The 27,179-nt window shown below is 56.9% G+C and overlaps 2 protein-coding genes across 3 annotated transcripts; both read right to left on the bottom strand.

The window, feature by feature from the left end:
* Positions 1–823: 823 nt before the first annotated feature.
* PTGER1 (prostaglandin E receptor 1) lies at positions 824–4,694 on the bottom strand. The gene is made up of 3 exons (XM_038739988.1): positions 4,584–4,694; positions 2,072–2,966; positions 824–1,749 (listed from the first exon to the last, which is right to left on the bottom strand). The coding sequence occupies exons 2-3, from the start codon at positions 2,948–2,950 to the stop codon at positions 1,498–1,500; spliced, it is 1,131 nt and encodes a 376-aa protein (XP_038595916.1). The 5' UTR covers positions 2,951–2,966; positions 4,584–4,694; the 3' UTR covers positions 824–1,497.
* Positions 4,695–15,699: 11,005 nt separating this feature from the next.
* On the bottom strand, positions 15,700–25,274 carry GIPC1 (GIPC PDZ domain containing family member 1). 2 transcript variants are annotated; one of them, XM_038772452.1, is made up of 7 exons: positions 25,235–25,274; positions 21,439–21,772; positions 20,873–21,058; positions 20,285–20,465; positions 17,429–17,541; positions 17,257–17,338; positions 15,700–17,027 (listed from the first exon to the last, which is right to left on the bottom strand). In XM_038772452.1, the coding sequence occupies exons 2-7, from the start codon at positions 21,724–21,726 to the stop codon at positions 16,876–16,878; spliced, it is 1,002 nt and encodes a 333-aa protein (XP_038628380.1). In that variant the 5' UTR covers positions 21,727–21,772; positions 25,235–25,274; the 3' UTR covers positions 15,700–16,875. The 2 variants fall into 2 exon arrangements, with proteins under 2 accessions (XP_038628380.1, XP_038628379.1); XM_038772451.1 differs by lacking the exon at positions 25,235–25,274 and adding an exon at positions 23,394–23,414.
* Between the last annotated feature and the right edge of the window lie 1,905 nt (positions 25,275–27,179).

Here is a 27,179-nt window from a genome sequence, read left to right on the forward strand (position 1 = left end):
CTGAATAGGCCTCCCCTATTAAGCAATTAGTACAGTGCTCTGCACACAGTAAGCGCTCAATAAATACGATTGATGAGGATGATAGGCCAACTCGCAGACCCGGCACCCACTGGCCCTAGTAGTCACAAAGCAGAAAGGAGGAAGCGCCCTTAGGCCAAAGGCCCGGCCTTCTGAGCTTCCGCCTCAAGGCGCTTCTCTGCTGCCGCCGTGTGGCTTCTGGCGGAACCGCAGCTCTGGATACGCCCCCCCCCCCCCCCCCCCCCACTGTACCGTGACTCCAGCGGCCCCTGCAGCGCTGCTCATAATAATAATGGCATTTATTAAGCGCTTACTATGTGCAAAGCACTGTTCTAAGCGCTGGGGAGGTTACAAGGTGAGCAGGTTTGGCCCACGGGGGGGCTCACAGTTTTCATCCCCATTTTCCAGACGAGGTAACTGAGGCACAGAGAAGTGGCTTGCCCAACGTCACACAGCTGCCGATGTGCAGAGCCGGGATTGGAACCCATGACCTCTGACTCCAAAGCCCGGGCTCGTTCCACTGGGCCACGCTGCTCATCCCCCTGCTACGATCGACGCGCTGCCTCCTTTCCCCTCCAAATAATAATAATAATAATGTTGGCATTTGTTAAGCGCTTACTATGTGCAAAGCACTGTTCTAAGCGCTTGGGGGGGGGGGGATACAAAGTGATCAGGTTGTCCCACATGGGGCTCACACTCTTAATCCCCATTTTACAGATGAGGCAACTGAGGCTCAGAGAAGTTAAGTGACTTGCCCGAGGTCACACAGCAGACATGTGGCGGAGCTGGGATTTGACCCCTGACCTCTGACTCCAAAGCCTGTGCTCTTTCCACTGAGCCACGCTGCTTCTCCAAACCCACCTGCCCCCGTACCGAGCCCCTTCAGTTCCACGTTGCCCCAGCCGCCCTCCGTTCCGACAGTTTTCAAGCAACGGGCAGTAAACCAACATGGCCCTCTTTCCCCCAGGCCCAACGGCACCCCGAGTCACTCACTCCCCAAGTCCCGCGTGGCACCTAACCGCACCGCACCGGCACAACGGAACATAGCGGCATGAGGTGGAATATTTTACGGGAGATCATTTCTCCGCGGCCCCCTCTCAGGCAGGCGGCTTTGGCTCCCAGATCCCGGCTCGCACGGAGCAGTCCTGCCAACGGAGAGAAGGACAACAGTGCAGCCATCTTGGAGAGAAGCGGTGCAGCCTCCATCTTTGAGGAGGGCTGGACACCCACCCCCCACAGTGACTGCCAGCCACGCTCTCCCCTGCCCAGTTAAGTCGCAAAATCTCTTTATTTCGCCACGGGCCCTCTGCTCAGCAGATGTTCCCAGCCCCGTCTTCCTCTCTTCCCTGCCCCGCCTGGAGATGGGGCAGGGAAGAGGGGTTGCTTCTCCCTTGGCTCCAAGCCGGGGCACTGAGCCCCCTGGGGTTTGGCAGCTCCCCCTCAGGGTTCGTTGCCCTCCTCGCCCCTCTGGGCGAATCCTTAGAAGCGGCTGAGCCCACTGTTCCGGGAGTCGCGCAGGGAACTGTCCCAGGCCCCGCAGGGGAGGGGACCTCCCTTGGCTCTGGCCCTGGGCGACAGCAAGTGCAGCAGCTTGCGCATCACTGCCTGGCGCAGCAGGATGTAGACCCAGGGGTCGAGAATCTGGTTCCAGGAGGCCAGGCGCACGGCCAGAAAGAGGGGGCGTTCCAAAGAGACCCGACTCCAGCCCGCCACTGCCAGCACCACCAGCACCTGCACGGAATGGGAGGGGAGAGACGGAGAAGGGATGGATGGAGGGGATAGAGGGACACTGAAGTGGGGACGGGGAACCGGCTAGAGGCTGGCTGCCCCGGGGTCTGGGAAGCGTGGAAGGAAGAGGGATGGGAGAGACGGGAGGGCACTGGAAGGCAAATGGCCGGCACGGAAGACCCGGGTCTGGGGAGGCCGAAGGCGGGCCCTGCGGCGGCGAATGAAGGTTGGGGGGCTTGAGGCATGGGACGGGAGAGGGCAGTAGGACTTGGGTGGAGAGGTCAGGGTGCCCGAGTCCCCCCCCCCCCCCCCCCCCCAAACTCACCAAGAGGGGGCTCCAGCAGATGCAGGACACCACCATGATGCCCACCAGTTGCCCCACCATCTCCACATCGTGGGCCCGGGCCCGCCGCTGAGGCGGGGAGGAGCCCCCGCCCCCGCCCACCCCACCCCGGCCCCAGCGGCTGCTTCCCCGGTTCCGCCGCAGTCGCGCCCGCACCAAGGCCAGCCCGCTGACCGTGTTGCAGGCCAGTGCGGCCAGCAGAGAGGACAGGCCCAGGCCTGAGAAAAGCACAGGCAGGACCCGTTCACCCCAGCCCGCCGGCTCCCAGAGGCGGATGAAGCACCAGGTGGCTGGGTACTGAGGCTCGTAATGCCCAACATGCAGCAGGGGCAGGAGGGCGATGCCCAAGGCGGTGCCTCCCAGCGCCAGCAGCACCAGACGGGCCCGTGCGGCCGAAACCAGGGCGGCGTGAAGTAGGGGCCGGGTGACCCCCACACAGCGCTCTATGGCCATGCCGCAGCCCAGCAGCAACGGGCACAAGCCAAAAAAGACCATGCAGGCGCCGAAGAACTGGCAGGCGGGGCCGGCGGGGTCCAGGCCCGTGGCGTAGAGCCGCAGGACCAGGGCTCCCGGGATGACGTGGCCCGCAAAGTCCGTGGCCACCAGGCTGCTGGCGAAGAGGAGGAAGGTAGCCTTGGACCGGCGGCGCAGGCGGGCGTAGGCCTTGATCAGGATGGCCAGGGCCAGCACGTTGGAGACGGTGCCCAGTGTCATGGAGAAGATGGGCATAGCAGGCGAGGTGGTCGGGCGCCTTGTCTGAACCGAGACGGGGTGGCCCGGGCCAGGGGACTCCGAGGCATTGGCCCCCGGGCAGGGAGCGTGCTCCCCCAATGTGGCGTTGAGCACCGGACAGGGGGACATGTCAAGCTGCGGGTGTCTGGGGAAGAGGAGATGTGGGGGGGGGGGGGGGGGGGCGGTCAGACATCAGAGAAGGGTGCCTGCCCCAAGGAAATCCTCTCCCTCCCCGACCCCCCTGCCCTGCCAAAAAGGCGTAGTCCGCACCGTCCCTGTGACCCACCCCCGCTCCCTGAGCCTGACCCCACCCTCCGTACATACAGTCCTCATTCTCCATCAATCCATCGTATTTATTGAGCATTTACTATGTTCGGAACACTGTACTAAGCGCTTGGGAGTGTACAATACAATAGAATTAGCAGACACCTTCCCTGACCATAACGAGTTTGCAGTCCCCAATCCCGTCTCCCGTCCCCTACACCATCGTCATCAATCGTATTTACTGAGCGCTTACTATGTGCAGAGCACTGTACTAAGCGCTTGGGAAGTACAAATTGGCAACACATAGAGACAGTCCCTGCCCCTTCCCCACTGTCCCCTTCACATGCACTGTCCCCATCCGTTCCCACGCTGGCCCGGCTCCCTTCTTCAACGTTATTCCTGACTTCCCAAGAGTCCCCTTCCCCACCCACGCATTGTCCAACTCCACCACCGCCCCGTCCTCATCGCGCTGGCTGTCTCCATCAGCCCCGCTGCTCCGATTTTCACATACCCCCCCCCCTTCACCCCAGCCCATCTCCCATCCAACCCTTTCCCTCATCCAGTGTCGGTCCAACACTACTGTCACTGTTTCTCCCGCCCTTCCATTCCCAACATGGGCCCCGCCGTTCCTGACCTCCCATGCTCTCTGCATCCTCTCCACTGTCTCCGTCCCCGTTCTGCCTCTGCTTTGGCTTCCCACACAAACCCCATCCATCCCAATCATTGTCTCCAACCCGCCCCCCCCCCCCACCAGCTACTGTCCCCATCTCCTACCTAGTCACTACTACCTCTCTCCTTTCCACCGTCCTTATCCCCTCTGTCGAACCCATCGCTTACTGTCCACCCCCTCCATTATTACTGGTTCAATCTCCCTCCCACGGTGGCCCACCCTCTCCACCGCTTCCAGCTTCTCTAGGCCACCCCCCCTCCAACTGACTCCTTCTCCGTCCACACTCTCTCTACTCCAACCTGCATCCCACCGTGAGGCCCAGCCCCCCCAGGACAACTTTCTGAACAGGGGCAGAGCTGGCGCTGGGGAGGGAACCCAATTTAACCGGCTCTGAAGACCCTCCTTCCCCCTTTCTCTTTTAGCCTGTGAGCCCACTGTTGGGTAGGGACTGTCTCTATATGTTGCCGACTTGTACTTCCCAAGCGCTTAGTACAGTGCTCTGCACATAGTAAGCGCTCAATAAATACGATTGATGATGATGATGATGATGGAGGGCAGCTGAGTCTCTGTTGGGGCTTGGGGGAGTCACGTCCAGGGGAAGTGCGAAGCCAGGCTGGACACCTGGGGACGGGGCGATGGAATAGGGGGTGTGGGGAGGGAAAGGGGATCTGGGCGGCCGAATTTGGGGGGAGATGAGGAGGTGAGTGAGTGGAGGGGCGAGGAAGCGCTGTGTTTGGCATGTCCTGTCAGGGACCCCTTGGCCCTGTCAGTTCTGGGGCGTCCCATTTGCCTCCCCCCGCCCCTCCTGCCGTTCCCTGCCCCTCTTACCGGCTGCCCCGGTCCCCCGGGGTCCATTCCCTCGCCCCGGGCCCCGGGCTGGGGCCTCCTAGAGTTTCATCGTTGCCGTGGGCCGGTTGGGCTTTCCTCTCGGCTCCGGCCCCGGTGGTTCTCCCTCTTCCCGGCTGTCGTCAGCTGGCTTTCTCCGGCGTCCCCTCCCCTCCCCTCCCCGCCGCCGGCCCCTCCCGCCCGGCGGGCCCGCCTCCCTTCGCCGCCGCCGCCAGCCCAAAGCGCTTAGTACAGTGCTCTGCCCCCAGTGAGCACCCACTAAATACAACCGGTTGACTGATCTCGAAGCGGCCGCGGGAACCCCCGGGGCCTGCCTCTTCTCCTTCACCCGTATTTAGAATAATAACGGCATTTATTAAGAAGCGCTGGGGAATTTACAAGGTGATCAGGTTGCCCCAGGTGGGGCTCACCGTCTTAATCCCCATTTTCCAGAGGAGGGAACTGAGGCCCAGAGAAGTGAAGTGACTTCCCCAAAGTCACACAGCTGACGAGTGGTGGAGCCGGGATTTGAACCCATGACCTCTGACTCCAAAGCCCGGGCTCTTTCCGCTGAGCCACGCCGAGCCACTGAGCCACACTGCTTCTCTTTATTTATAGAGAAGCAGCGTGGCTCAGTGGGAAAGACCACGGGCTCTGGAGTCAGAGGTCATGGGTTCAAATCCCGGCTCTGCCAATTGTCAGCTGTGTGACTTTGGGCAAGTCACTTAACTTCTCTGAGCCTCAGTGACCTCATCTGTAAAATGGGGATTAAGACTGTGAGCCCCCCGTGGGACAACCTGATCACCTTGTAACCTCCCCAGCGCTTAGAACAGTGCTTTGCACATAGTAAGCGCTTACTAAATGCCATCATTATTATTATTATTATTATTATTTATTTATGTTGCCAATTTGTACTTCCCAAGCGCTTAGAGAAGCAGCGTGGCTCACTGGAAAGAGCCCGGGCTTTGGAGTCGGAGGTCATGGGTTCAAATCCCGGCTCCACCAATTGTCAGCTGTGTGACTTTGGGCAAGTCACTTCACTTCTCTGGGCCTCAGTTCCCTCAGCTGTAAAATGGGGATGAAGACTGTGAGCCCCCCGAGGGACAACCTGATCACCTTGTAACCTCCCCAGCGCTTAGAACAGGGCTTTACACATAGTTAAGCGCTTAATAAACACCATCACTTAGTACAGTGCTCTGCACATAGTAAGCGCTCAATACGATTGATGATGATGATGATGATTGAGCGCTTACTGTGCGCACAGCCCTGGGCTAGGCGCTTGGGAAGGACAAGTCGGCAGGATAGAGCCGGCCCCTTCTCAGAGAAGCAGCGGGGCTCAGTGGAAAGAGCTGGAGTTCGAATCCCAGCTCCTCCACGGGTCTGCTGTGTGACCTTGGGCAAGTCACTTCACTTCTCTGCGCCTCAGTTGCCTCATCTGGAAAATGGGGATTAAGACTGCGAGCCCCACGTGGGACAACCTGATCACCTTGCATCCCCCCCCAGCGCTTAGAACAGTGCTTTGCACATAGTAAGCGCTTAACAAATGCCATTATTATTATTATTATTATTATTATTATTATTATTATTATTATTCTCGGTGAGGTGTTGGAAAGCCTCTGCCCGGCTCTGCGGCCCTCCTCGGAACCCGGGCTTCTCGCCCACCGGTTTCCCCTCCCAGAATAATAATAATAATAATAATAGTAATGATGGCCTTTGTTAAGCGCTTACTATGTACGAACCACTGTTCTAAGTGCTGGGGGCCTACAAGGTGATCAGGTTGTCCCACGTGGGGCTCCCAGTCTTCATCCCCATTTGCCAGATGAGATCACTGAGGCTCAGAGAATCAATCAATCGTATTTATTGAGCGCTTACTGTGTGCGAAGCACTGTTCTAAGCGCTGGGGGGCTACAAGGCGATCAGATTGTCCCACGTGGGGCTCCCAGTCTTCATCCCCATTTGCCAGATGAGGTCACTGAGGCTCAGAGAATCAATCAATCGTATTTATTGAGCGCTTACTGTGTGCAAAGCACTGTTCTAAGCGCTGGGGGGCTTCAAGGCGATCAGGTTGTCCCACGTGGGGCTCCCAGTCTTCATCCCCATTTGCCAGATGAGGTCACTGAGGCTCAGAGAATCAATCAATCGTATTTATTGAGCGCTTACTGTGTGCAGAGCACTGTACTAAGCGCTTGGGAAGTACAAGTTGGCAACATATAGAGACAGTCCCTACCCAACAGTGGGCTCACAGTCCAAAAAGAAGTGAAGTGACTTGCCCAAGGTCACACAACAGACATGTGGCGGAGCCGGGCTTAGAACCCACGACCCCCGACTCCCAAGCCCGGGCTCTTTCCACTGAGCCACGCTGCTTCTCATAAGCAGAAGGAGCTTATGGGAGTGCAGAAGGCAGGTGTCCTGCCCTCCCAGCCTCTCACCCCTTCCTTTGCTTTCGCCCCCAGCTCCGGACCCAGGTGTCCCGCCGCCCCAGCTTCACCCTGGGTCCCCGCCAGAGGAGAGAACACCTTGGGAGGCAGGGCCTGGCTAGAAGCGGCCCCAAGGGCCCGCCGGCAGCCGATTTCCCGTCAGCGGGGGTGGGATTGCACCCTCCCCAGGGCAGCAGGCACCGGGCCATGGTAATAATGGGGCGGGGGCTGGGGAGAGTTAATGGGGCTGCGGTGGCTGAGGAGCTCAGCTCGTCTGCAGCCGCATCCCCGGGGACGGACGGGGCGGAAGGGAGGCCGGTTCCGGCACTGCAGGCTCAGCACTCTACCCCAGCTCCATGCTCCTCCTCCTCCTCCTCCTGCGCCAGCTCCCCCACCCTAGGCCTCAGACCTCCTCCCGGCCCCCAGCCCGAAAAGGACTGGGGGCCCGTAGGCTTCAGCCCACCATTTCCCCCCCAACCCCAACCGACACCTCATCCAACCGGGGCTGCCGACGGGAGAGGCCGGTGGCCAGAAGGCCAGAGGAGACTGGAGGCTCGGGGGCCCGGAGCATACAGCTGGGCTGGGCTACCAGTCCAGGGGCCAGAGTGCCCCCTCCAATGGCTACCCCCTCCCCCAAGAGGCAGAGTTTTCAGGCAGCGGGGCAGAGGGAACGGAAAGGGGTGGGAGCGTGAAGAATGTGGGAGGAGAGGGGCTCCTAGCCAGAGGCCCTGAGGCCTTCGATCAGGTTCCCACATCAGGGGGGCCGAACAGGGGGAGCTGCTGGGACAGCGGACCCGGACCGGACCGTGAGGCCTCCCTCCCTTCCAGATCCTTCCCTGGCCGGGGTAGGGGGGGGATGAGTATCAGGAGAGGCTGGGGCCCTGAGAGCTAACAACCCCATCGGACAGATTGGCTCAGGAGCAAGAGGGAGAGGGGGCTAGCGAGGGACGGCTAGGAAACCCAGGAATCCTGCCTTTCAATCCACCCAGAAGCAGCACGGTGTAGTGGCGAGAGCACGGAGGTCATAGGTTCTAATCCCGGATCTGCCACTTGTCTGCTGTGTGACTTTGGGCCAGTCACTCCACTTCTCTGTGTCTCATCTGGAAAATGGGGATTGAGACTGTGAACCCCACGTGGGACAGGGGACTGTGTCCATCCCGATTTGCTTGCAACCGCACCAGCCCTAGGTACGGTGCCTGGGACATTTAATAATGATGATAATAATAGTAAGCGGTGGCAAGCCCACCTTCCCCTACCTGCAGAAGGGGACCTGGGGAACAGGATTCCTGGGTTCTCAGGCCTCCATCTCACACCTAGTTATCTTCCCAACCCCCCAAAAAAGAGCCCAGATCACTTCCCCGGTCCCAAAATAGAACCCAGGCGTCCAGCACCTCCTCCTTGTCCCACCCCCGCCTCTCATAGTTCTCTTGTTAATAACAATAATAATACTGAAAAAATCTAAACACTGGAAAATCTGAGCATCACAGCCATTGCATTCCACTCTCCTCCTACCACCCCCTTGTTCCTCATCTGCCCAGGAGGAGTCTGGAGGTTTGGGGTCCCTTGTTTCTCTGCCCCCTGGGTAAGGACAGAGGGAGAGGCTGCTCCTCTAGCCAAGGGGTAGGGGATGGAGTGGTCTCCGTCACTCTCTTAGACCCTCTAGGATGCGGCGCCTAGTTGGTGGGGGGTGTCCCGAGTGGGAACAAGCCAGGCTGAGGGTGGCATCTTCTCTCTCTTGGGCCTGGCCTCTATCTCCACGCTCAGCACCTGGACAAACTGCCTGCAGCCCTGGACCTAAGTATCCCCATGCCCCCACCCATCTCCCTCAAACCCTATTTCTTTTCCTCAAGGGCTTCAGATTACCTGCTCAACACAGGGGTGGAGGCCTGACAGGTCCCCAGAGCTGCCCGCTGTGCCCACTGGTCTCCCGCCAGCTGCTGACACGGTGCCGTAGCAATAAGTCTAGGATTTATGGGCTGCCCACTCAAGGGCTCTCCCCGGCTGATGGGAGCACTGATAAATACAGTACTTCAGGAGGAGGCCTACCCATTACCTTCCAGTGCAGGGGGTGCTGCCCATAAAGGGAGGAATCATAATAAACCAATCAATCGATCATATTTATTGAACACTTACTGTGTGCAGAGCACTGTTCTAAGCGCTTGGGAGGGTACAATATAACGGTAGACATGTTCCCTGCGCACAATAAGCTTACAGTCTAGAGGGGAAGTCAGACATTACTATGAGTGCTGTGGGGCTGAGAGGTGAATAAAGGATGCAAATCCAAGTACAAGGATGACACAGAAGGGAGTGAAAGAAGAGGGAATGAGGGCCGAGTCAGGGAAGGCCTTCTCCTTGCTGACCTCCCAGCTTCCTATCTGTCCCCTCTCCAGTCCATACTTCACTCGGCCGTCCGAATCATTTTTCTACAGAAATGCTCAGGCCACGTTTCCCCACTTAAGAACCTCCAGTGGTTGCCCATCCACCTCCGCATCAACAGAAACTCCTCACCATTGGCTTTAAAACATTCGATCACCTTGAACCCTCCTACCTCATTACTCTCCTTCTACAACCCAGCCCACACTTTGCTCCTCTAATGCTAACCTTGTCCCTGTACCTCAATCTTGTTTACCACCATCACTGACCTCCTGCCCACGTCCTGCCTCTGGCCTGGACGCCCTCCCTCCTCATATCCAATAAGACAATTACTCCCCCCCACTTCAAAGCCTTATTGAAGGTACATTTCCTTCAAGAGACCTTCCCTAAGCCTTATTTTCCTTTTCTTCAACTCCCTTCTTGCTCCCTTTATTCATCCCCCCTCCCAGCCCCACAGCACTTTCGTCCATACCTAATATATATTAATGTCTATCTCCCCCTCTAGACTGTAAGCTCATTGTGGGTAGGGAAAGTGTCAGTTATATTGTACTCTCTCAAGCACTTACTACAGTGCTCCGCACACAAAAAGCGCTCAATAAATATGATTGATTGATTGGAGGAGATGTGCCTTCGATAAGGCTTTGAAGGTGGGCAGAGTGATTATCTGTTGAATATGAAGAGGGAGGGTGTTCCAGGCCAGAGGCAGGACGTGGGCCAGAGGTCAGTGGCTGGATAGACAGAGATCGAGGTGCAGTGAACAGGTCGGGGATTGGGGGTAGGGGGAGAGGCAAGGCGATCGAGTGCTTTAAAGTCAATTTTATGGAGTTTCTATTTGATGCAGAGGTGGATAGGCAACGATTGGAGGTTCTTGAGGAGTAGGGAAACATGGACTGAACTTTTCTGCAGAAAAATGATCCGGGCAGCTGAGTGAAGTACGCAGTGGAGTGGGGAGAGACAGGAGGCAGGGAGGTCAACAAGGAGGCTGATGCAGTAATCAAGGCAGGATAGGATAAATGCGTGGAATAACGTGATAGCAGTTTGGGTGGAGAGGAAAGGGCTAATTTTAGGGAGGTTGTGAAGGTTGAACCGAAAAGATTTAGTGATAGATTGAATATGTGGGTAGAATGAGAGAGATAAGTCAAGGATAATGCCAAGGTTATGGGCTTGTGAGACAGGGAGGATGGTGGTGCTCTCTACACTGACAGGTAAATTGGGGGAGGACAGGGTGTGGGTGGGAAGCTAAGGAGTTCTGTTTCGGACGTGTTACGCTTGAGGTGTCGGCAGGACATCCAAGTACAGATGTTCAGATGGCAGGAGGAAATACGAGACTGCAGAGGATAGAGATAAGGGCTGGAGATGTAGATTTTTTTTTTTAATGATATTTGTTAAGTGCTTACTATGTGCCAGGTACTGTACTAAGCCCTGGGGTAAATACAAGCTAATCAGGTTGGACACAGTCCATGTCCCATATAGGGCTTCACAGTATTAATTCCCATTTTACAGATGAGGTAACTGAGGCACAGAGAAGTAAAGTGACTTGCCCATGGTCACACAGCAGACAAGCGGCGGGGCAGGGATTAGAACCCAGGTCCTTCTGACTCCCAGACTCGTGCTTTATTCATTAGGTCATGCTTCTCAATCATCCAAAAAGAGACGGTAGTTGAAACCATGGGAGAGCATGAGTTCTCCCAGGGAGTCGGTGTCGATGGAGAATGGAAGGAGAACCAGAGCTGAACCTTGAGGGGACCCCCCCAGTTAGGGGTTGGGAGGCAGAGCCCGCAAAAGAGACTGAGAAGTAGCGTCCAGAGAGATAGGAGGAGAACCAGGAGAGGATAACATTTCCAGGAGAAGGGGGAGGTTGAAAGGGTCGAACCTACCAGAGAGGTCAAGGATTAGGATGGAGTAGAGGCCGCTGGATTTGGAAAGGAGGAGATCATTGGTGACCTTGGAGAGGGCAGTTTCTGTGGAGTGAAGGGGACGGAAGCCAGATTGGAGGGGGTCAAGGAGAGAATTGGAGGAGAGGAACTGGAGACGGTGGGTGTAGACAACCTGCTCTAGGAGTTTGAGAGAAATGGTAGGAAGGAGATGGAGCAGTAACGGGAGGGAGCCATGGGGGTCAAGGGAAGGGTCTTTTTAGGATAGAGGGGACACGAGCATGTTTGAAAGCAGTGGGGAAAAAGCCATTGGAGAATGAACAGTTGATGACATTTGTACTTATGTTGCCAATTTGTACTTCCCAAGCGCTTAGTACAGTGCTCTGCACATAGTAAGCGCTCAATAAATACGATTGATGATGATGATGATGAACAGTTGAAGATGGCAGTCAGGGACAGAAGAAGGAAGAGGGCAAGTACCTTGATAAGGTACAAAGGGTACAAATACAATTGTATTTAAGTGCTTACTCTGCACCGAGCACTGTACTAAGCACCAGGGTAAGCTCGTTGTGGGCAGGAATCATGTCTACCAACTCTGTTACACTGTACTCTCCCAAGCGCCTAGTACAGTGCTCTGCACACAGTAAGCGTTCAATAAATACTATTTACGGAAGTACAATTGCTTGATTGGGGCAGATACAAAATCATCAGGTCAGACACAGTCAGCCCCTTTCCCACATGGGGCTCACAGTCTAAGGGGGAGGGAGAACAGTTATTTAATCCCATTTTACAGATAAGGGAACCAAGGCACAGGGTGGTTAGGTGATTTGCCCGAGGTCACACAGCCCAGCTGAGTAGAAGGGAAACTCACCTACCTACCTTACCTCATATCTTCCCCTAACAGCCCGGCCCACACACGTCACCCCTCTAGTGCCAGCCTGTTCACCGTGCCCCGATCTCGTCTACCTCACCGGCGACTCCTTTCCCACGTCCTCCCGCTCCATATACACCAGACCACCACTCTTCCCACCTTCCAAGCCTTATTAAGGTCACCTCTCCAAGAAGCCTTCCCCAGTTAAGCCCATTCCCCCCGGCTCCTTCTCCATCGACTACGCACCTGGATCCGTGACCATTGGATATTTGATAGTCGCTTCATCCTCAGCCCCACAGTACTTATGTTCATATCTGTGTTACAAATTATAAATTATTTACCTATATTAATGTCCATCTCCCCCTCTAGGTTGTAAGCACGTCGTAAGCAGGAAACGTGACTACCAATTCTGTTGTACTCTCCCAAAGCGCTTAATACAGGTACAGCCCACCGTCAGCGCTCAATAGGTACCACTGATGATGCTGACTGACGACGGAACAGAGGTGTTCAGGGAACAGGAAGCGGGATGCCTTTGAACGGCGGAGGAGGCGGGGGTGGGCAGTGGGGGTGATGGGCAGCTCCTCGTCCCAGGCCGTGCCTACTCTGGTCAGATGCCGGAAGGTTAACGTGGGATAGGGGTGGGGAGCAGGCCTTTTGGCTCTATTTTTCCATTCTGCGATAGTTTAATAAGGTTCACGGAGCACCTACAGAAGTGAAAGAGTCAGTCCCCGCTCTTCAGGGGACTTAAAACTAATGGAGCTTAGCACAAAGGACAGGGGCTACTGTTCCCCGCCCCAAGGCCGAAATGTAATTCCCAGAGGCTGGAGCTGCGGGGTCAGGGCCAGTGAGGAGGAACAGAGAGGCCCTTCGGGGACCTGGCCTCTCAGCCCCTGCTACAGTTACTTACAGGACCAAGCTCGTCCTGAACTTTTTATCCCAAGGTCTAGAACCCGGCACCTCCCACTCAAATGTGCAGAACATTCACACCGACACACCCATACACATACTCACACACGTGGGTACACAACGCCTACAGCCCTAAGCAGACGCACCCCAGCAGGTCCATCTGAACCGATTTATACGCACTCTCGGCGCTTGGGGATATATGTTGATTCAATTATTTATCTTGATTAATCAATGGTATTTACTGAGAGCTTACTGTGTACACAGCATTGTACTAAGCGCTTGGGACAGTACGATATAACAGAGTTTGTAGACATGCTTCCTGTCCACAACAAATTTACAGTCTAGAGACTCTAGTTGTAAATATTTTTATGCCAGTCTCCTCATTAAAGCGTAAGCCGGGATCGTGTCACTTCGTTTTGTACTTTCCAAGTGCTGAGTACAGTGCCTTGTACTGATTGATGGATTAATAATAATACTAGTAATGATGGCGTTTGTTAAGCGCTATGTGCCAAGCACTGTGGGTGCTCATTAAATACTACCGCTACTAGGCCCAAGCAGCACGGGGCAAGTGAATAAGCTCATTTCTTGGGACACTGTCCCTCTGTCCCTTGACGTTCCCAGGAAACATTCCTGCCTCCAATTCTGGCTCCTCAACGCACTCAGCTCCTGCTTCCCCCTTCCCACTCCTCTTCTTGGCCTTTTGTCCCCCTAACCTTTTATTCCCCACGGCCCGACTCCCCCACTCTTCCCATCGAGGGCCGACATGGGGAAATCTCCCAGGATGGATCCGGCTGTCAAAACAAAGGTGTCACCCTCGGTGGCGGCGGGACTGCCAGCCCCTTTCCTTCCCATCTTCCCAGCTGGCTCAAGCACATCCTAGACATGACCTGGGGGCTGGGAAGTTAGTTGAGCAGGCCAGCCCCGCAAGCCCATAGGTGCCAGTTCCATGCAGTGATGAGGGCCAGACCCCCAGGGACTTCTAGTAGCGTCGCTTAGAAGATAGAGCACAGACCTGGGTACCTAATCCCAGATCCACATCTGCCGTGTGACCTTGGGCAAGTCACTTAACTTCTCTGGGCCTCAGTTACCTCATCTGTAAAATGGGGATTAAGCGTGAGCCCCATGTGGGACAGGGACTGTGTCCAACCTGATTATCTTGTTGGGCACATAAGTGCTTAACAAATACCGTAACTATTGTTATTGTTCCAACCACTGGGGCAAAGCTGCTGTTTGGGGGTTGATGCAGGACTCCCTGATTCACATAGTAATAATAACAGTAACAATAATAATAATAATATGTGTTAAGTGCTTACTATGTGCCAAGCACTGTACGAAGCGCTGGGGTAGAAACAAGATCATCAAGTCCCACAGGGGTTTACAGTCTCAGTAAAGGGAAGAACAGATACTGAATCCCCATTTTGCAGATGAGGGAACTGAGGCCCCGAGAAATGAAGTGACTTGCCCAAGGTCACTCGGCGGGTATGTGGGGGAGCCGGGATCAGACCCAGGTCCTCTTGGCTCCCAAGCCCATGCTCTTTCCACTAGACCATGCTGTTTCCCACTTCTCCCGGGTCTCCGACAGACCCGCAAGTTTCTGCGCATTTAATTTTTCTGGCCTACTAGCTCTTCAAAGCCTGTGGGCCTTCCAGTCCCAAGCCCAGTTCCCACCAGATTTCCTGGCCTCCTCCCTCAGAGAGCTAGCATTAGGGCCCAGGAATCTTGCTTTCCAGTTCCCGGCTCTCTCTTCCTGTCCCCATTCCTCTACAGTATTGGAATGGCAAGCCTCTCCTCACTTCCCCTCTCCCCCCTACCCCCCATCTGAACCTCCACAGCCAGCTGCGGTTGTATGTGTTGGCATGTGCCGGAACATATGTGTTGAGTCAGGAGGGCCAAGGCGGGGGCCGTTGACCTCTTCCCGTCCTGTGTTGGGGTTGCTGCCTTGGGACGCATGGCCCACCCCCTGCCTCCCGGTCCCGCTCTTGGCTCCCGCCGCTGGCTCCGTATCGGTCCCATCATGGAGCGAACGGGGGTGGAGGCTGCTTAAAGGCTCCGGCACTCCCCAGTGTGTACGTGTGGGGTTGAGGGGCTTAGTGGGGAGGGGGGCTGGGGTGGGGGCAGGAGAACAGGACACGGCGGACCGGACCCAGGCTTGGACTCCGGAAGCGAACAGGACCGCCCCGGTTGCTCCGAGAAGGGAAATCTGTTCCCCTCATCTCCACCGGTGAGGGTGGGGGCCGGGGTTGGCTGTGAGACGGGGAGGGCGAGAGAATCAAGGAGTTCCCTGGGGTCCTGTGAGGGAGATGAAGGAGCCAGGGGCAGAGGCCAAGCGCTGCCAGGAGCCGCAGCCGGGATGCTAATCGGGTGGAACCGCGGGCGGGACGTGGGGGGAACCGAGAGGCCCAGCCAGGACCTCCTAATTTGATTTGGGGAACGGTGGCGGCGTGCGGGGGGGGGTGGGGTGGGAGGAGGGTGGATTGCGACTGTCACATTCTTTCCCATAGATTGGCTGGACCCGGAGGGCAGAGCCCGGGTACCCCTCGTCCCTGCCAGTTCGCCGCCCTCCCCCACATTTCCAAGTCTCCACAGTTTTGGTCGATAAAGATTCTCTTTATGTTAAAGACGCTGACACATAAAATACAAAAATCGGACGGTCCCCCCCCCCTCCCCCCCACCCCGCCTCCCATCCCAGCTCCCCAGGCTCTCCCCCACAAGTTAGGGAGAACAGAGGATGGGGGAAAGAGACAGTAGGGGACAAGTCAGGGTGGGAGGGAGGCAGTTCACAGCAGCAAAGTTCACACACAGAGGTAATAGTTCTGGGGAGAGGGGCTTTTAGTCGGGGTGGGGGGGGGGAGAGAAGGGAGCAGTCAGGATGAAGGGTGAGGCTCTCGGTTTGATGGGGAGTTATTATTGCTTTTGATCCGAGTCGAAGGGGGTGGGGGATAGGTCAGGGACAGGCAAGGACTGGGTGAGGGGAGAAGCGAATGCCTGTTCCCCCCACCTCCTCCTTCTCTGCATCAGGGAAATGGGAGGTCACGACCCCCCCCCACCACACAGAGCCAAGCGCTCCGGGGAGGGGTGATTCGGGCCAAGGAGGTTGTTTGGCAGCTGCTGCGGAAAGAAGAGGGAGAGGGGGCGGCCCTGGGCTCACTTTTCCCCCTTCCCTCCTCCCTCAGGGCCCATTCCTCCCGTCTGCCTGCTGAGGTAGGTGGGAAGGGGGGGGCGGGGGGGGTGCAGCTTGGGGAAAGAGGGGACAGCTCTGGTAGGTACCGATTGGCTTGCGCTTGGTGGGGGCAGGGTGGGGCTGACCACCACCAACCACCCCTCACCCCGCTGGCTCTAAGGGGCTGAGATTGACCGGAAAACCCTGGCTGCCTGGGTCTTCTAACAGCTCCGCTCCCCGATGCCGAGGCCCGGGCCGGTGGAGAAGGAAGGTGGAAGGGCTCCTCCCCTCTCCCTGTCAGCACCTGAAATCCTGCAACTCATCGGGCCCGGCGGCCCAAGCCCGAAGGACTCGGAGGGGCTGCGGGGCCGGCTGGGAAGGGAACGCCGCGGTCCTCTAATGCCTCTGTGCGGCCTTGCTCTACAGGCCTCCTCTCTTTCTCCTTGCAAGGAATAATGAGCCTAGGCCCCTGCTCTAGTGGGGAACAGAAGAGGAAACTCTTTCTCCTTGCAGGGACTAATGAGCCTAGGCCCCTGCTCTAGTGGGGAACAGAAGAGGAAAGCCACTATGCCACCATCTCCTTGGAAAGGGAGGGGGAAGAGGGGAAGAGAGAGCTCTGGACCCCATACCCTCCACAAGACCCGCCTTCTTGGCCCAGGGTTAACTCGTACTCCCCAGAGTCCAGCGCTAGGGTCTAGTAGCGTCCGACCTTGGCATCCCCGATTGCCCCCCAGACATCAAAGACAAACTCATCGGGGAAGGCAAAGTCTCCCAGCCGCTCATCCAGAGCTTCGGCCAGCTCATCCGGGTTCCTCTTGTCCTTGCCCAGCTCTACCATAGTGGCCGCTGAAAGGGGGGCGGGGTAGGAGGGGAGGTTGAGGAAGGAAGGAAGGGAATGCTGAGGGCCAGAACGCCCTGCGTCCCACCACCCAGTCCTGCAAACCCCACCAGCTCTCGGTGGCTGGGTAACATTCCTCCCAGCTCCCTCCGAGAGGGCCAAGCATCCTAGGCGGGGAACCTGGCCCCCCTGCCCTCCCCCCGTCTCCCCCCAGAGAACCCGAGTACCCTCCCTCACCTAGCTCAGTGTCCCGGATGCCCATGTAACTCTCCAGCAAGTCATCCACCTTCTCGATGGCTTTCTCCTCAAATGCAGAGGGCTGGGGAGGGCGAGAGGGAAGAGATGAGGCTGGGGAACAGAGGGGGGGGGGAATGGATGAGGGGAGCAGTCAGGGAGAAGTGTCACTCACCAGCTCCTCCACAGTAGCAGGGCCCTTGGAGCGGAGGCGCAGTGTTCCCCGACCAGTGCCCAGCTGGGAGCCTGGGCCAAAGCGAGCTCCTCCGGATCGCTGGCTTATCATGTCTGCCAAAGGCAAGGAGGAGAGGTCAAAGGCTGAGGGTAGCCCTCTCCTCCTAATGGTGTTAGTCTGGTTCCCCCCTTCCCCCCGCCCAACACACACACACACACACACACACACACACACACACACACTCTCTCTCTCTCTCTCTCTCTCTCTCTCTCTCTCTCTCTCTCCCCCCCCCCCCCCCCCCAACCACTTCTCCTGCACCCCTAGGGCATTCCCCGGGGACACACAGCCTTTTGAGATCTTCCTTCCTAGACCGTGTTTCCACCCTGAGGGCAGGAGTCACGGGCCTTTGAGTCCAGTCCAGACCTCCCCAACATATCCCACTGAACAGACTGAGTTCCCTCCCCTGTAAGGAAAGGGTTCTGTCCTCCAGACAGAGGCCAGAGATGGGCCAGCTAGAACTGGCAAGGGAATTGACCTATCAGCTCTCTTCTGGAGTCTCTGACCCTCTGCAAGAATCCATATGTTCCTTCCTCCTCTCCCCTTCAAGAACCCACTGTCCTGCCCTCCAGTTCCTCCAGTGAGCCTCGGCTCCCCTCCCTGAGTCCAGGAGTCCTGCCAGAGCAGGCAAGCCAAACCCTTTCCCTTGACCTCAACTGCCTTCGGTTGGGACCCTGGGGGATTCAGCGGGATATTCCCAAATGGGAACAGAGTTCGGGGGTGGGGGACAGCTGGAGTAGGGCTCCCGGCAGAAGGGGCAGGGGAGCTTCTTCTATTCCCAAGATGGAGAGAACTCACAGGATGGACGGGAAATGAGCGAGGAGGGGAGCCAGTTGGGGACGGGCATTTCTGGGTTCATTTTTCCAAGAGTGGGGAGAGCGGCGAGGTGGGGGAGGGTGTAGACAACAAGATGGCTGGGTTCTGGGAGATGGGGACTAAGGCACCTGGAATCTAAGAGGGTGGGAAAAGGCTGGGCAGAGAGAAGAGGTGTGTAGCAGGGCAGTCAAGATTCCTAGACTCCGCCACTCCAGGAGTAGGGCTGGCAGCAGGATGTCCCAATTCTCTGGCTGGGAAGGGAGTGAGGTACAGTGGTTTGAGAGAAGACTGGGAGGTAAAGATGCCTGGGTCCTTCTTTACCTCTTGCTCTGGTTCCCGCAGCCCCCTCAATTCCAGAGCCGGGAGCAGCACCCCTGGCTTCCAGCCAGCCAGCCCTTGGCACAATCTGTCTGAGCTTGGGGAAGCAGCTGGCTTCCCGGTTGCTACTCTCTCCCCCCAGGCCTGGGCTGCAGCCAGCTGAGGGAGAGGGGCCATTCCGGAGAGGCACTGGAGCCAGACAGCCGGTAACAGGAGTTATTGCGGCAAAACGCCAGGGAAGGGCTCCCCACGGCCTGGGACGGGGGGCCCTTCTGCAAACGGGGGGAGCAGCACCCTGGGTGGGGAGGAAAAGCTCAGATCCATATGGGACACCCCAGCCCCCACCTCCACCCCTCACTCTGGGACAGCAAAATCAATCAATCGTATTTACTGAGCGCTTACTGTGTGCGGAGCACTGTACTAAGCGCTTGGGAAGTACAAGTTGGCAACATATAGAGACAGTCCCTACCCAACAGTGGGCGGGAGGCCAACTCGCCTTCCCCAGGTCAGGAATGGGGGGCTGGAAGGAGAGCTGGGGGGCAGGAGAACTGCAGAACGTCGGGCAGAGTGCCGGAGAAGCAGAAAAACAGGGGATGGAGCCATGGGGGAACCAGGGAGGGAGGCTGAGGCAGATGACAGGGGGCACAAGGCCGCCTGGAGAGCAGCAACTGGGAGGACAGATCGGAGGGCACAGGGTCCGAGGTGGGCAGGGCAGGTGGTCGGTGTCTGCGGCTGTGTGTATATGCAGAGACTGCCCCAAACCTCACTCCCCCAAGTTAGGGGGCAAGAAGGAGAGAGGCCGGGAGATCAGAAGCTGCTCAGAGCTGCCACCTGAGACAAACTGCCAGCTTAATGACTGCTTGGAGCTCCGGGGTGACTGGTGCGCATGGAGCATGACTCACAGCCGGTCAGAGGAGTCCAGTGGGCTAAGGGGAGCTGTCAGTCAACTCCCGGGGCTGATCACAGGCCACTCGAAACTGGAATCCAAGTTTCCAGTACTCCTTCCCGGGCCCCACTTCAGGGAGGGGCAATAGTGCAATAGGAAAGGGGGGCGGGGGGGGGGGGGGGGGGGGGGCTCCCCAAGGAGTCCTGTGGTGGGGTTGGGGCGCCACCTGCCGGACACTTGGCAGCAGGACAATGAGGAACAGAGGAAGGTGTAGAAGAGTGGGGAGGGGGAGGCTGGCCATATTATAATAATAATCATAATAATGACGGCATTTGGTAAGCGCCTACTATGTGCCAGGCGCTGTTCTCAGCGCTGGAAGGGATACAAGGTCATCAGGTTGTCCCACATGGGGCTCACAGTCTTCATCCCCACTTCATAGATGAGGGAACTGAGGCCCAGAGAAGTTACGTGACTTGCCCCAAGTCACACAGCTGTCAAGTGGCGGAGCCGGGATTAGAACCCATGACCTCGGACTCCCAAGCCCGGGCTCTTTCCACTGAGCCACGCTGCATATGTCCCTACTTAGCAGCCAGCCCCCAACCCTGGGGCTGACATGATAGGGGAACCCTGCGGCTCCTCCACCCCTGCGGCTCCCCTTCCTCCGCAAACCCGGGAACAGAGTGCCCCTTTACGTCCCTGGTATCAGGCCCCGGGGCCCCAGTGGCCTGGGCCCAGCCTCCCAACCGAGACCTCTAGCTGCACAAGCCCCACCCCCTCACCAAAGGCCTTGCGGGGCTCTGTGAGTTTGAGAGCGAAGGTGCGCCCCTTGGGCAGATCCTTGAGCATCTTGGCCACCTCATAGTGCCGGCAGCCTAGCAGGCTCTGCCCGTTGATGGACTCGATCATATCCCCCACGTTGATCACCTGGATCCGGTCAATCACGCTCCCCTCCTTGATCCGCTGTCAGCACATACATCTCCACGCTTAGCTCCGACAGGCCGGCTCCCTCCCCACCCTGCCGTTCCCGCAGCCTGAGCCCCCAGAGAAGGGCAGCTCAGCTCTCTGGCTCCTTCCCTGTCTCCTTGGGAATCCTGGAATCCCCAGCTCCACCCTGGGTCTCCCTGCTGGAAGGCGGGACACATTGGGTCCCGTGCTTGGCCCCGGGGTTCACCAGAATGCCGTCTGGCACCCGATTGACCATCCGCTCACCAAAGATGGTAGAGCCCTGGGGGGCTCGCGGGGGAGGGGAAGGGGGGGCTGCTGTCTCCCCAGAGGGAAGGTGCCAGGTGGCTCCAAAGGCAGGAAAACAGAAGAGAGGAGGAGGTTCAGGAGGAGGTTCGACACCTGCCCCCCCCCCCCCCCGGTACCTTAATGAACGCGTAGCCGGCCCCATTGTCGGTGATAGTCAGCCCCAAGGCCTCCTCTGACTTGAACACCTCCACTTCTTTGCGCTGCCCCTTGATGTGGGCGAAGATGAAGTCCTCTAGTCCAATCTGCCCCCCCAGGAGCTTTTCCATATCCACCTTGTGGGTGTTGAGCGTGCAGAACATCACCTGGAGGAGGAGGAGGATGAGGAGCAGGAGGGGCATCCCGGGCAGCAGGCCAGAAGCCCTTCCAGAGGGCAGCCCAAAAGCCCCAGCTTCAGAGGAGAATGCCCTCTGTCCCTCCCCAAGGGCAGGGCTGGTTAAGTGCCAGCTGGAGTCTCCAGGGGAAGAAGGTCTCAGGCCTCCTGCCGCCCAGTCCACCATCCTGGAGCCACGTCAGACGCCTGGACCCCATTCCCGGACATTAAAAGCCGAACGCTTCGGGAGGCAGAGAGGGTTGCCCGGCCCCCAGGCCTTCTGCCTCCCGGACCCCCTTGGTGAGCCGGACATCCAGCTTCCTCCCCCTCCCCTGCCCCGAGAATGAAACGCAGGCTTCTGACTCCCAGCACCTCGGCAGGGGGCAGGTGGAAGGCCTCCGCGATCTTGCCGTACAGCTCCTTGACGTTGGTGAAGCCCTCGATGCGGCCAGTGGGGCTGCCGTGGGCCAGCTGAGTGTGGAAGACGAGGCGGGGTCGCAGGGCTGGTGGGGGGGGAGGCAGGCCCAGTTGGGCCCCCACGGCCCCACCTCCACCCAAGGACCCCACCTCCCCGACACCCAGCCCGCTTCGTCCGGGCTCTGCCTCCTCATTCTCCACCAACGGTGGGGCCTTCTTCCGACGCCCTAGTCCCAGCGGCATATGAGCGGGAGAGGGGAGCAGCGCCTTCGAGGAACTCCTGGGAGATCTGCAGGAGTGGAAAAGAGAGATTTTGAGCTGGAGGAGGGGACCTCACGTGGGCCACGGCGCCAGATTTCAGCCGACGGATCCCTGGGAGGACTGAGGCCAGGCTCCTCTTTCTCCTTGAGGAGCGTCCCGGTGGGTGTGAGCGAAACTTTCTTGGCAGAGAAGCTTTCTCTCCACATCCCACCCCTTCCCAGCACCTCTTGATCCTCCTTAGTTTCTCTGGGAGCAACATGGTAGAGGCCTGCCCAGCCAAGCCTGACCTGGGAGCCACAAGCCTCAGGGGCTAGGTTGGACTGGTGCAAGACAAGCCTGGTTGGTTTGGCCCGTCTCTCACGTGGGCCTCCGATCTGTGAGCCCGGGACTGTCTCTATATGTTGCCAACTTGTACTTCCCAAGCGCTTAGTACAGTGCTCTGCACACAGTAAGCGCTCAATACGATTGATGATGATGATGATATGGTTGGGGGGGGGGAGAGAAGGGGGCCCTAAACTGTGGCAGTAGTTCTCCCCACTCATGGTTGTCTCCTGGGACCTCAATTCCCAGAAGCTCCCAACTGCATGTTACCCAGTGGTAGCAGTCCCAAAAGCAAGCCTGGACCACTTTTGGCCCTGGTCCAATCAACATTCTGTAGTGCAGTCTGGGGGCTAGACAGGGGAGTAGGAGATAGGTCTCCCTGGGCTGAGTCTCCAGCTTGGAAGAGAACAGGGGCTCTGGGAAGAAAGTGGTGGTGGACTGGGAATTGGAAAGCAGGAATCTGGTAGGAGATCTGGGGTGCCTGGACAAGGGAAAGTCAGGACTCCAGGTTTTTAGCTCCAGAGTTCTGAAAAGGAGCAGTTCCTAGTCACCGGAGGATGAAAGTAGATAGTGAGAATGAAAGCAGGCAGGAAGAAGAGGATCTGGGGGGGGGGGGGGGGGGGGGGGAGAGTGGGGGGGGCGGGGGTTGACTCTGGGGCTGGTGAGAGTTCCTTCTTTGGGGATGACGGCACCCCCCCCCCGCCCCCCCCCCGAGGTCCCTCCAATGAGGCGTAGGTCCCTCCGGAATGAGGGTGGGGCAGCTCTGATTCAGTCCAGCCAAACCGGCTACTGGGTGTTTCCCAAGGAAGGAGAGCAGAAAAGGGGGAGGGACGGCTGGCCCAGCTCCTGCCAGTGTTGGCCAGAGGGAGGGGCTGGCACAGAGGGGGAAGCTAAGGTTTGATGATAGAAAGGAACAGACCCTTCTCTCCCAGCCCCCATTTTCCCTACTAGCCGCCCCTCCCACAAGCCTCCAACTGCTCTGGTTCCCAGACCCTGGGTCTTCCCCTCCTAGACCCCTCGTGCCTCACCTCCAGTTTCCTACTCCTCCCCTCTCCCCCCCACCCCACTCACCAGATCCTGCCCAGAACTTTTTCCAGAACCCAAGAGCCGGGCCTCCCGGCCCCCAGTTCAGATCTCTATAAAAAGCATCCATTTGTGTATTCACTTCCAAGCGCTTAGTACAGTGAATCACACCCGGGAGATATCACACGCTCAGTACAGTGCTCTGCACACAGTAAGCGCTCAATAAATACGATCGAATGAATGAATTCAATAAATACCATTACTCCGAACAGCTTCCAGCACTGCTGTGGGGCTAACACACCTACCTCAGAGGTGGCTGCATTTGCTACCAAGCACGGAAGTTCACTCGGCAGGGTAATCTCCAAGGAAGGGAGCAGGTGGGAGGGGCTGGAGCCGGGTGCTTTCGGATAGCAACGTGAAGGCTGTACTATGGGAAGGAGAGGAGCCGCTAGCAACCTCATTTCCTCTCGAGAAGGAACAGGGAGGGGAGAGGAGGGTGGCTGAAATGCATCTTCAGAGCAAAATGAGAAAAGAACCCAGACATCCAGGTTCCCAGCCCCACTTGTTAGTGGGCTTTTCTACTGTTCACAAACCACACAGGTGAAGCAGGTAGGGGAGGATTGGTACGAGAGCGGCCCATCTCAAGGAGAAGCCCTCCCCATTTGCTTAGCATCCACACATCGTGATGTCATTCGAAGGCAGCCAATTCCAAAGTGGCACATAAAGGCAGCTGCCCTGAAGATGGGAGAAGGCTGCCAAACCTCTGCCTTCTAGATTCCCAGAACTGAGGGGGGCCACAGGACCCCTGGCCTTCAGGGGAACCAAATGGGTGGGGTCTCCAGAAACAAAATGAAACCCTATCCCCCCCCGCCCCCCATCCCCTTAGCTTATGGGTAGGCTGGCGGGGGAGGGGGTGGTGAAGTGAACTCCCAGGGAATCCTTTAATAGGACCGCGAGAGAGGAATAAGCTTTCAGATTTTCCCTCTAGGACTGTGGCGTCTGAGGTTTCCATCTCCTGGGATAAGATGGGGGTCGGCGGTTACCTGGCTCCTTCCCGCCTGGGTTGGGGCTCCCCAAGTTGGAAAGGGAAACTGACCAGGAGGCGGGAAGGGTTAAGTCTGCTGGAGGGTAGCCAGAAAGAGAACCCAGATGTTATGGCTCCCGTTCCCTACATTAACCACTCGGATTCCAGGTCTAAGCCCGGACCACGCAGACCTCCCCGCTTGGGGGGAGGGTGGGGGGCGTCAGCACTGCCTCCAAACTCCAGGCACAGTGGGTTCCACCGGCGACCTTGCCAATTCCACGGCCCTCGTGGGACTCAGTCCCTTGGATATCTACACCGGCCCATCCTCGCTCCCACTGTCTTGGAGACGCATCTCCTCCCCGCGGCACGTTGGCATTCATCATCATCATCATCATCAATCGTATTTATTGAGCGCTTACTATGCGCAGAGCACTGTACTAAGCGCTTGGGAAGTACAAATTGGCAACATATATTGGCATAAGTACCCCGGAGCTCCTACGTGTTCGTTCCCACCCGTTTCGTGGCGTGGGCCCCGGCCCTATCCTCGCTCCGCAAGCCCACTGGGCCCGTGGCCCCTCTCCCCCGGGGAGCCCGGTCCCACCTCTGAACGACCCGGGTCTGTCCCCACGACCGTGGCCCTCAATCAATCAATCAATCGTATTTATTGAGCGCTTACTATGTGCAGAGCACTGTACTAAGCGCTTGGGAAGTACAAATTGGCATCACATAGAGACAGTCCCTACCCAACAGTGGGCGTGTCCGGGTCCCCCGTGGGGGCAGGGGGAGAGGGAGGAAGGACGGGGCGTAGGGTTCAATCAATCAATCAATCGTATTTATTGAGCGCTTACTGTGTGCAGAGCACTGTACTAAGCGCTTGGGAAGTCCAAGCTGGCAACATAAACAGTCATCATCATCATCAATCGTATTTATTGAGCGCTTACTATGTGCAGAGCACTGTACTAAGCGCTTGGGAAGTACAAATTGGCAACATCTAGAGCCAGTCCCTACCCAACAGTGGGCTCACGGTCTAGAAGGGGGAGACAGGGAACAAAACCAAACATACTAACAAAATAGAATAAATTAAATAAAAGAAATAAATTCCAGCCCCCGGGGAATAGTCACCTGTTCCTCCCGCCGCCGCGTCGTCGCTGCTCCCAGCGCCACTGCCACCGCCTCGGCTCGCCCCTCCGCAAACTCCAGCCGCCTCTCTCCCGCAGCCGCGTCCGCGGAGGGGGGCGGGGTCAGCTCCACGCACCGACCAATCACGGGCCAGCTCCCGGGCACCTTAGCGAATCAGCGCCGAGACGCGGCGGGTGCGGCCGGCGGAAACATTCCAGAGGGATCCCTCCGCCTCTCCCCGCTTAGTCTTCGCCTCTCCCACCCCCCCCCGAGCCTCTCCATAATGGACCGTCCCACCCGTCCAAAGCGTGGTGGGCTGTACCACCCGGCGGAACGCCAGGGGGGAGGTGGGAGCCGGGGGAAGGGCCTTGCAGAAACATGGGTCGCTGTCCCACGTGCTGGGGTATCTGGGGGTCGGGGTGCGTGTCTGTGATCAGTCAATCAATCAATCAATCAATCGTATTTATTGAGCACTTACTGTGTGCAGAGCACTGGACTAAGCGCCTGGGAAGTCCAAGTTGGCAACATATACAGTCCCTACCCAACAGTGGGCTCACAGTCTAATATCAATCAATCAATCAATCGTATTTAGTAAGCGCTTACTGTGTGCAGGGCACTGGACTAAGCGCTTGGGAAGGCCAAGTTGGCAACATATAGAGACAGTCCCTACCCAACAGTGGGCTCACAGTCTAAAATCAATCAATCAATCAATTGTATTTAGTGAGCGCTTACTGTGTGCAGAGCACTGGACTAAGCGCTTGGGAAGGCCAAGTTGGCAGCATATAGAGACAGTCCCTACCCAACAGTGGGCTCACAGTCTAATATCAATCAATCAATCAATCGTATTTAGTGAGCGCTTACTGTGTGCAGAGCACTGGACTAAGCGCTTGGGAAGGCCAAGTTGGCAACATATAGAGACAGTCCCTACCCAACAGTGGGCTCACAGTCTAAAATCAATCAATCAGTCAATCGTATTTAGTGAGCGCTTACTGTGTGCAGGGCACTGGACTAAGCGCTTGGGAAGTCCAAGTTGGCAACATATAGAGACAGTCCCTACCCAACAGTGGGCTCACAGTCTAATATCAATCAATCAATCAATCGTATTTAGTGAGCACTTACTGTGTGCAGGGCACTGGACTAAGCGCTTGGGAAGTCCAAGTTGGCAACATATAGAGACAGTCCCTACCCAACAGTGGGCTCACAGTCTCCGTCAGAGGGGCTCATATCTCTGGACTGTAAATCAGGTAGATTGGGGACGGGAAAAGACTCTAGTCCTCTAGACTGCAAGCTCGTTATGAGCAGGAGACTTGTCTGCTAATTCCGTTGTGTGGTACTCTCCCAAGCGCTTAGTACAGTGCTGTGCACATAGTAAGCGCTCAATAAATACAATTGGATGAATGAAAGTAAGTGCTCAATAAATACGATTGAATGGATGAATGAAAGTAAGTGCTATTTATTTATTTATTTATTTATTTATTTTATTTGTACATACCTATTGTATTTATTTTATTTTGTTAGTATGTTTGGTTTTATTCTCTGTCTCCCCCTTTTAGACTGTGAGCCCACTGTTGGGTAGGGACTGTCTCTATATGTTGCCAATTTGTGCTTCCCAAGCGCTTAGTACAGTGCTCTGCACATAGTAAGTGCTCAATAAATACGATTGATGATGATGATGAAGTGCTCAATAAATACCATCGATTGAATGCCCCATACAGTAAAGTGAAGTGCAGGAAGTGCGGAGGCCTCTGGTAACTGTAGTCACTGGCAGAGTGTATCCTAGAGGAATTTATATTATATATACGGTTGGCTTCCTCTTCATCTTCAACTTCCCACCCAAACCCTGTCCTCCCCCATCTTTCCCATTACTGTAGACAACACCATTATCCTCCCTGTCTCACAAACCTGTAACCTTGTCATTATCCTCGCCTCATCTCTCTCATTCAACTCA

Source organism: Tachyglossus aculeatus, chromosome X1 (genome assembly GCF_015852505.1).
Source record: "Tachyglossus aculeatus isolate mTacAcu1 chromosome X1, mTacAcu1.pri, whole genome shotgun sequence".
Lineage (NCBI taxonomy): Eukaryota > Metazoa > Chordata > Mammalia > Monotremata > Tachyglossidae > Tachyglossus > Tachyglossus aculeatus.

What these genes read in the sequence shown, in the direction of transcription:
- PTGER1 (XM_038739988.1), bottom strand. Translation starts at nt 2,950, where the DNA reads ATGTCCCCCTGTCCGGTGCTCAACGCCACATTGGGGGAGCACGCTCCC. An exon ending in TCTGCTGGAGCCCCCTCTTG is followed by an intron (nt 1,750 to 2,071) that starts GTGAGTTTGGGG and finishes CATTCCGTGCAG; the next exon opens with GTGCTGGTGGTGCTGGCAGT.
- GIPC1 (XM_038772451.1), bottom strand. An exon ending in AGAGCCCCGCAAGGCCTTTG is followed by an intron (nt 17,542 to 20,284) that starts GTGAGGGGGTGG and finishes TGCCTTTGGCAG; the next exon opens with ACATGATAAGCCAGCGATCC. An exon ending in CATCCGGGACACTGAGCTAG is followed by an intron (nt 17,028 to 17,256) that starts GTGAGGGAGGGT and finishes CCCCCCTTTCAG; the next exon opens with CGGCCACTATGGTAGAGCTG.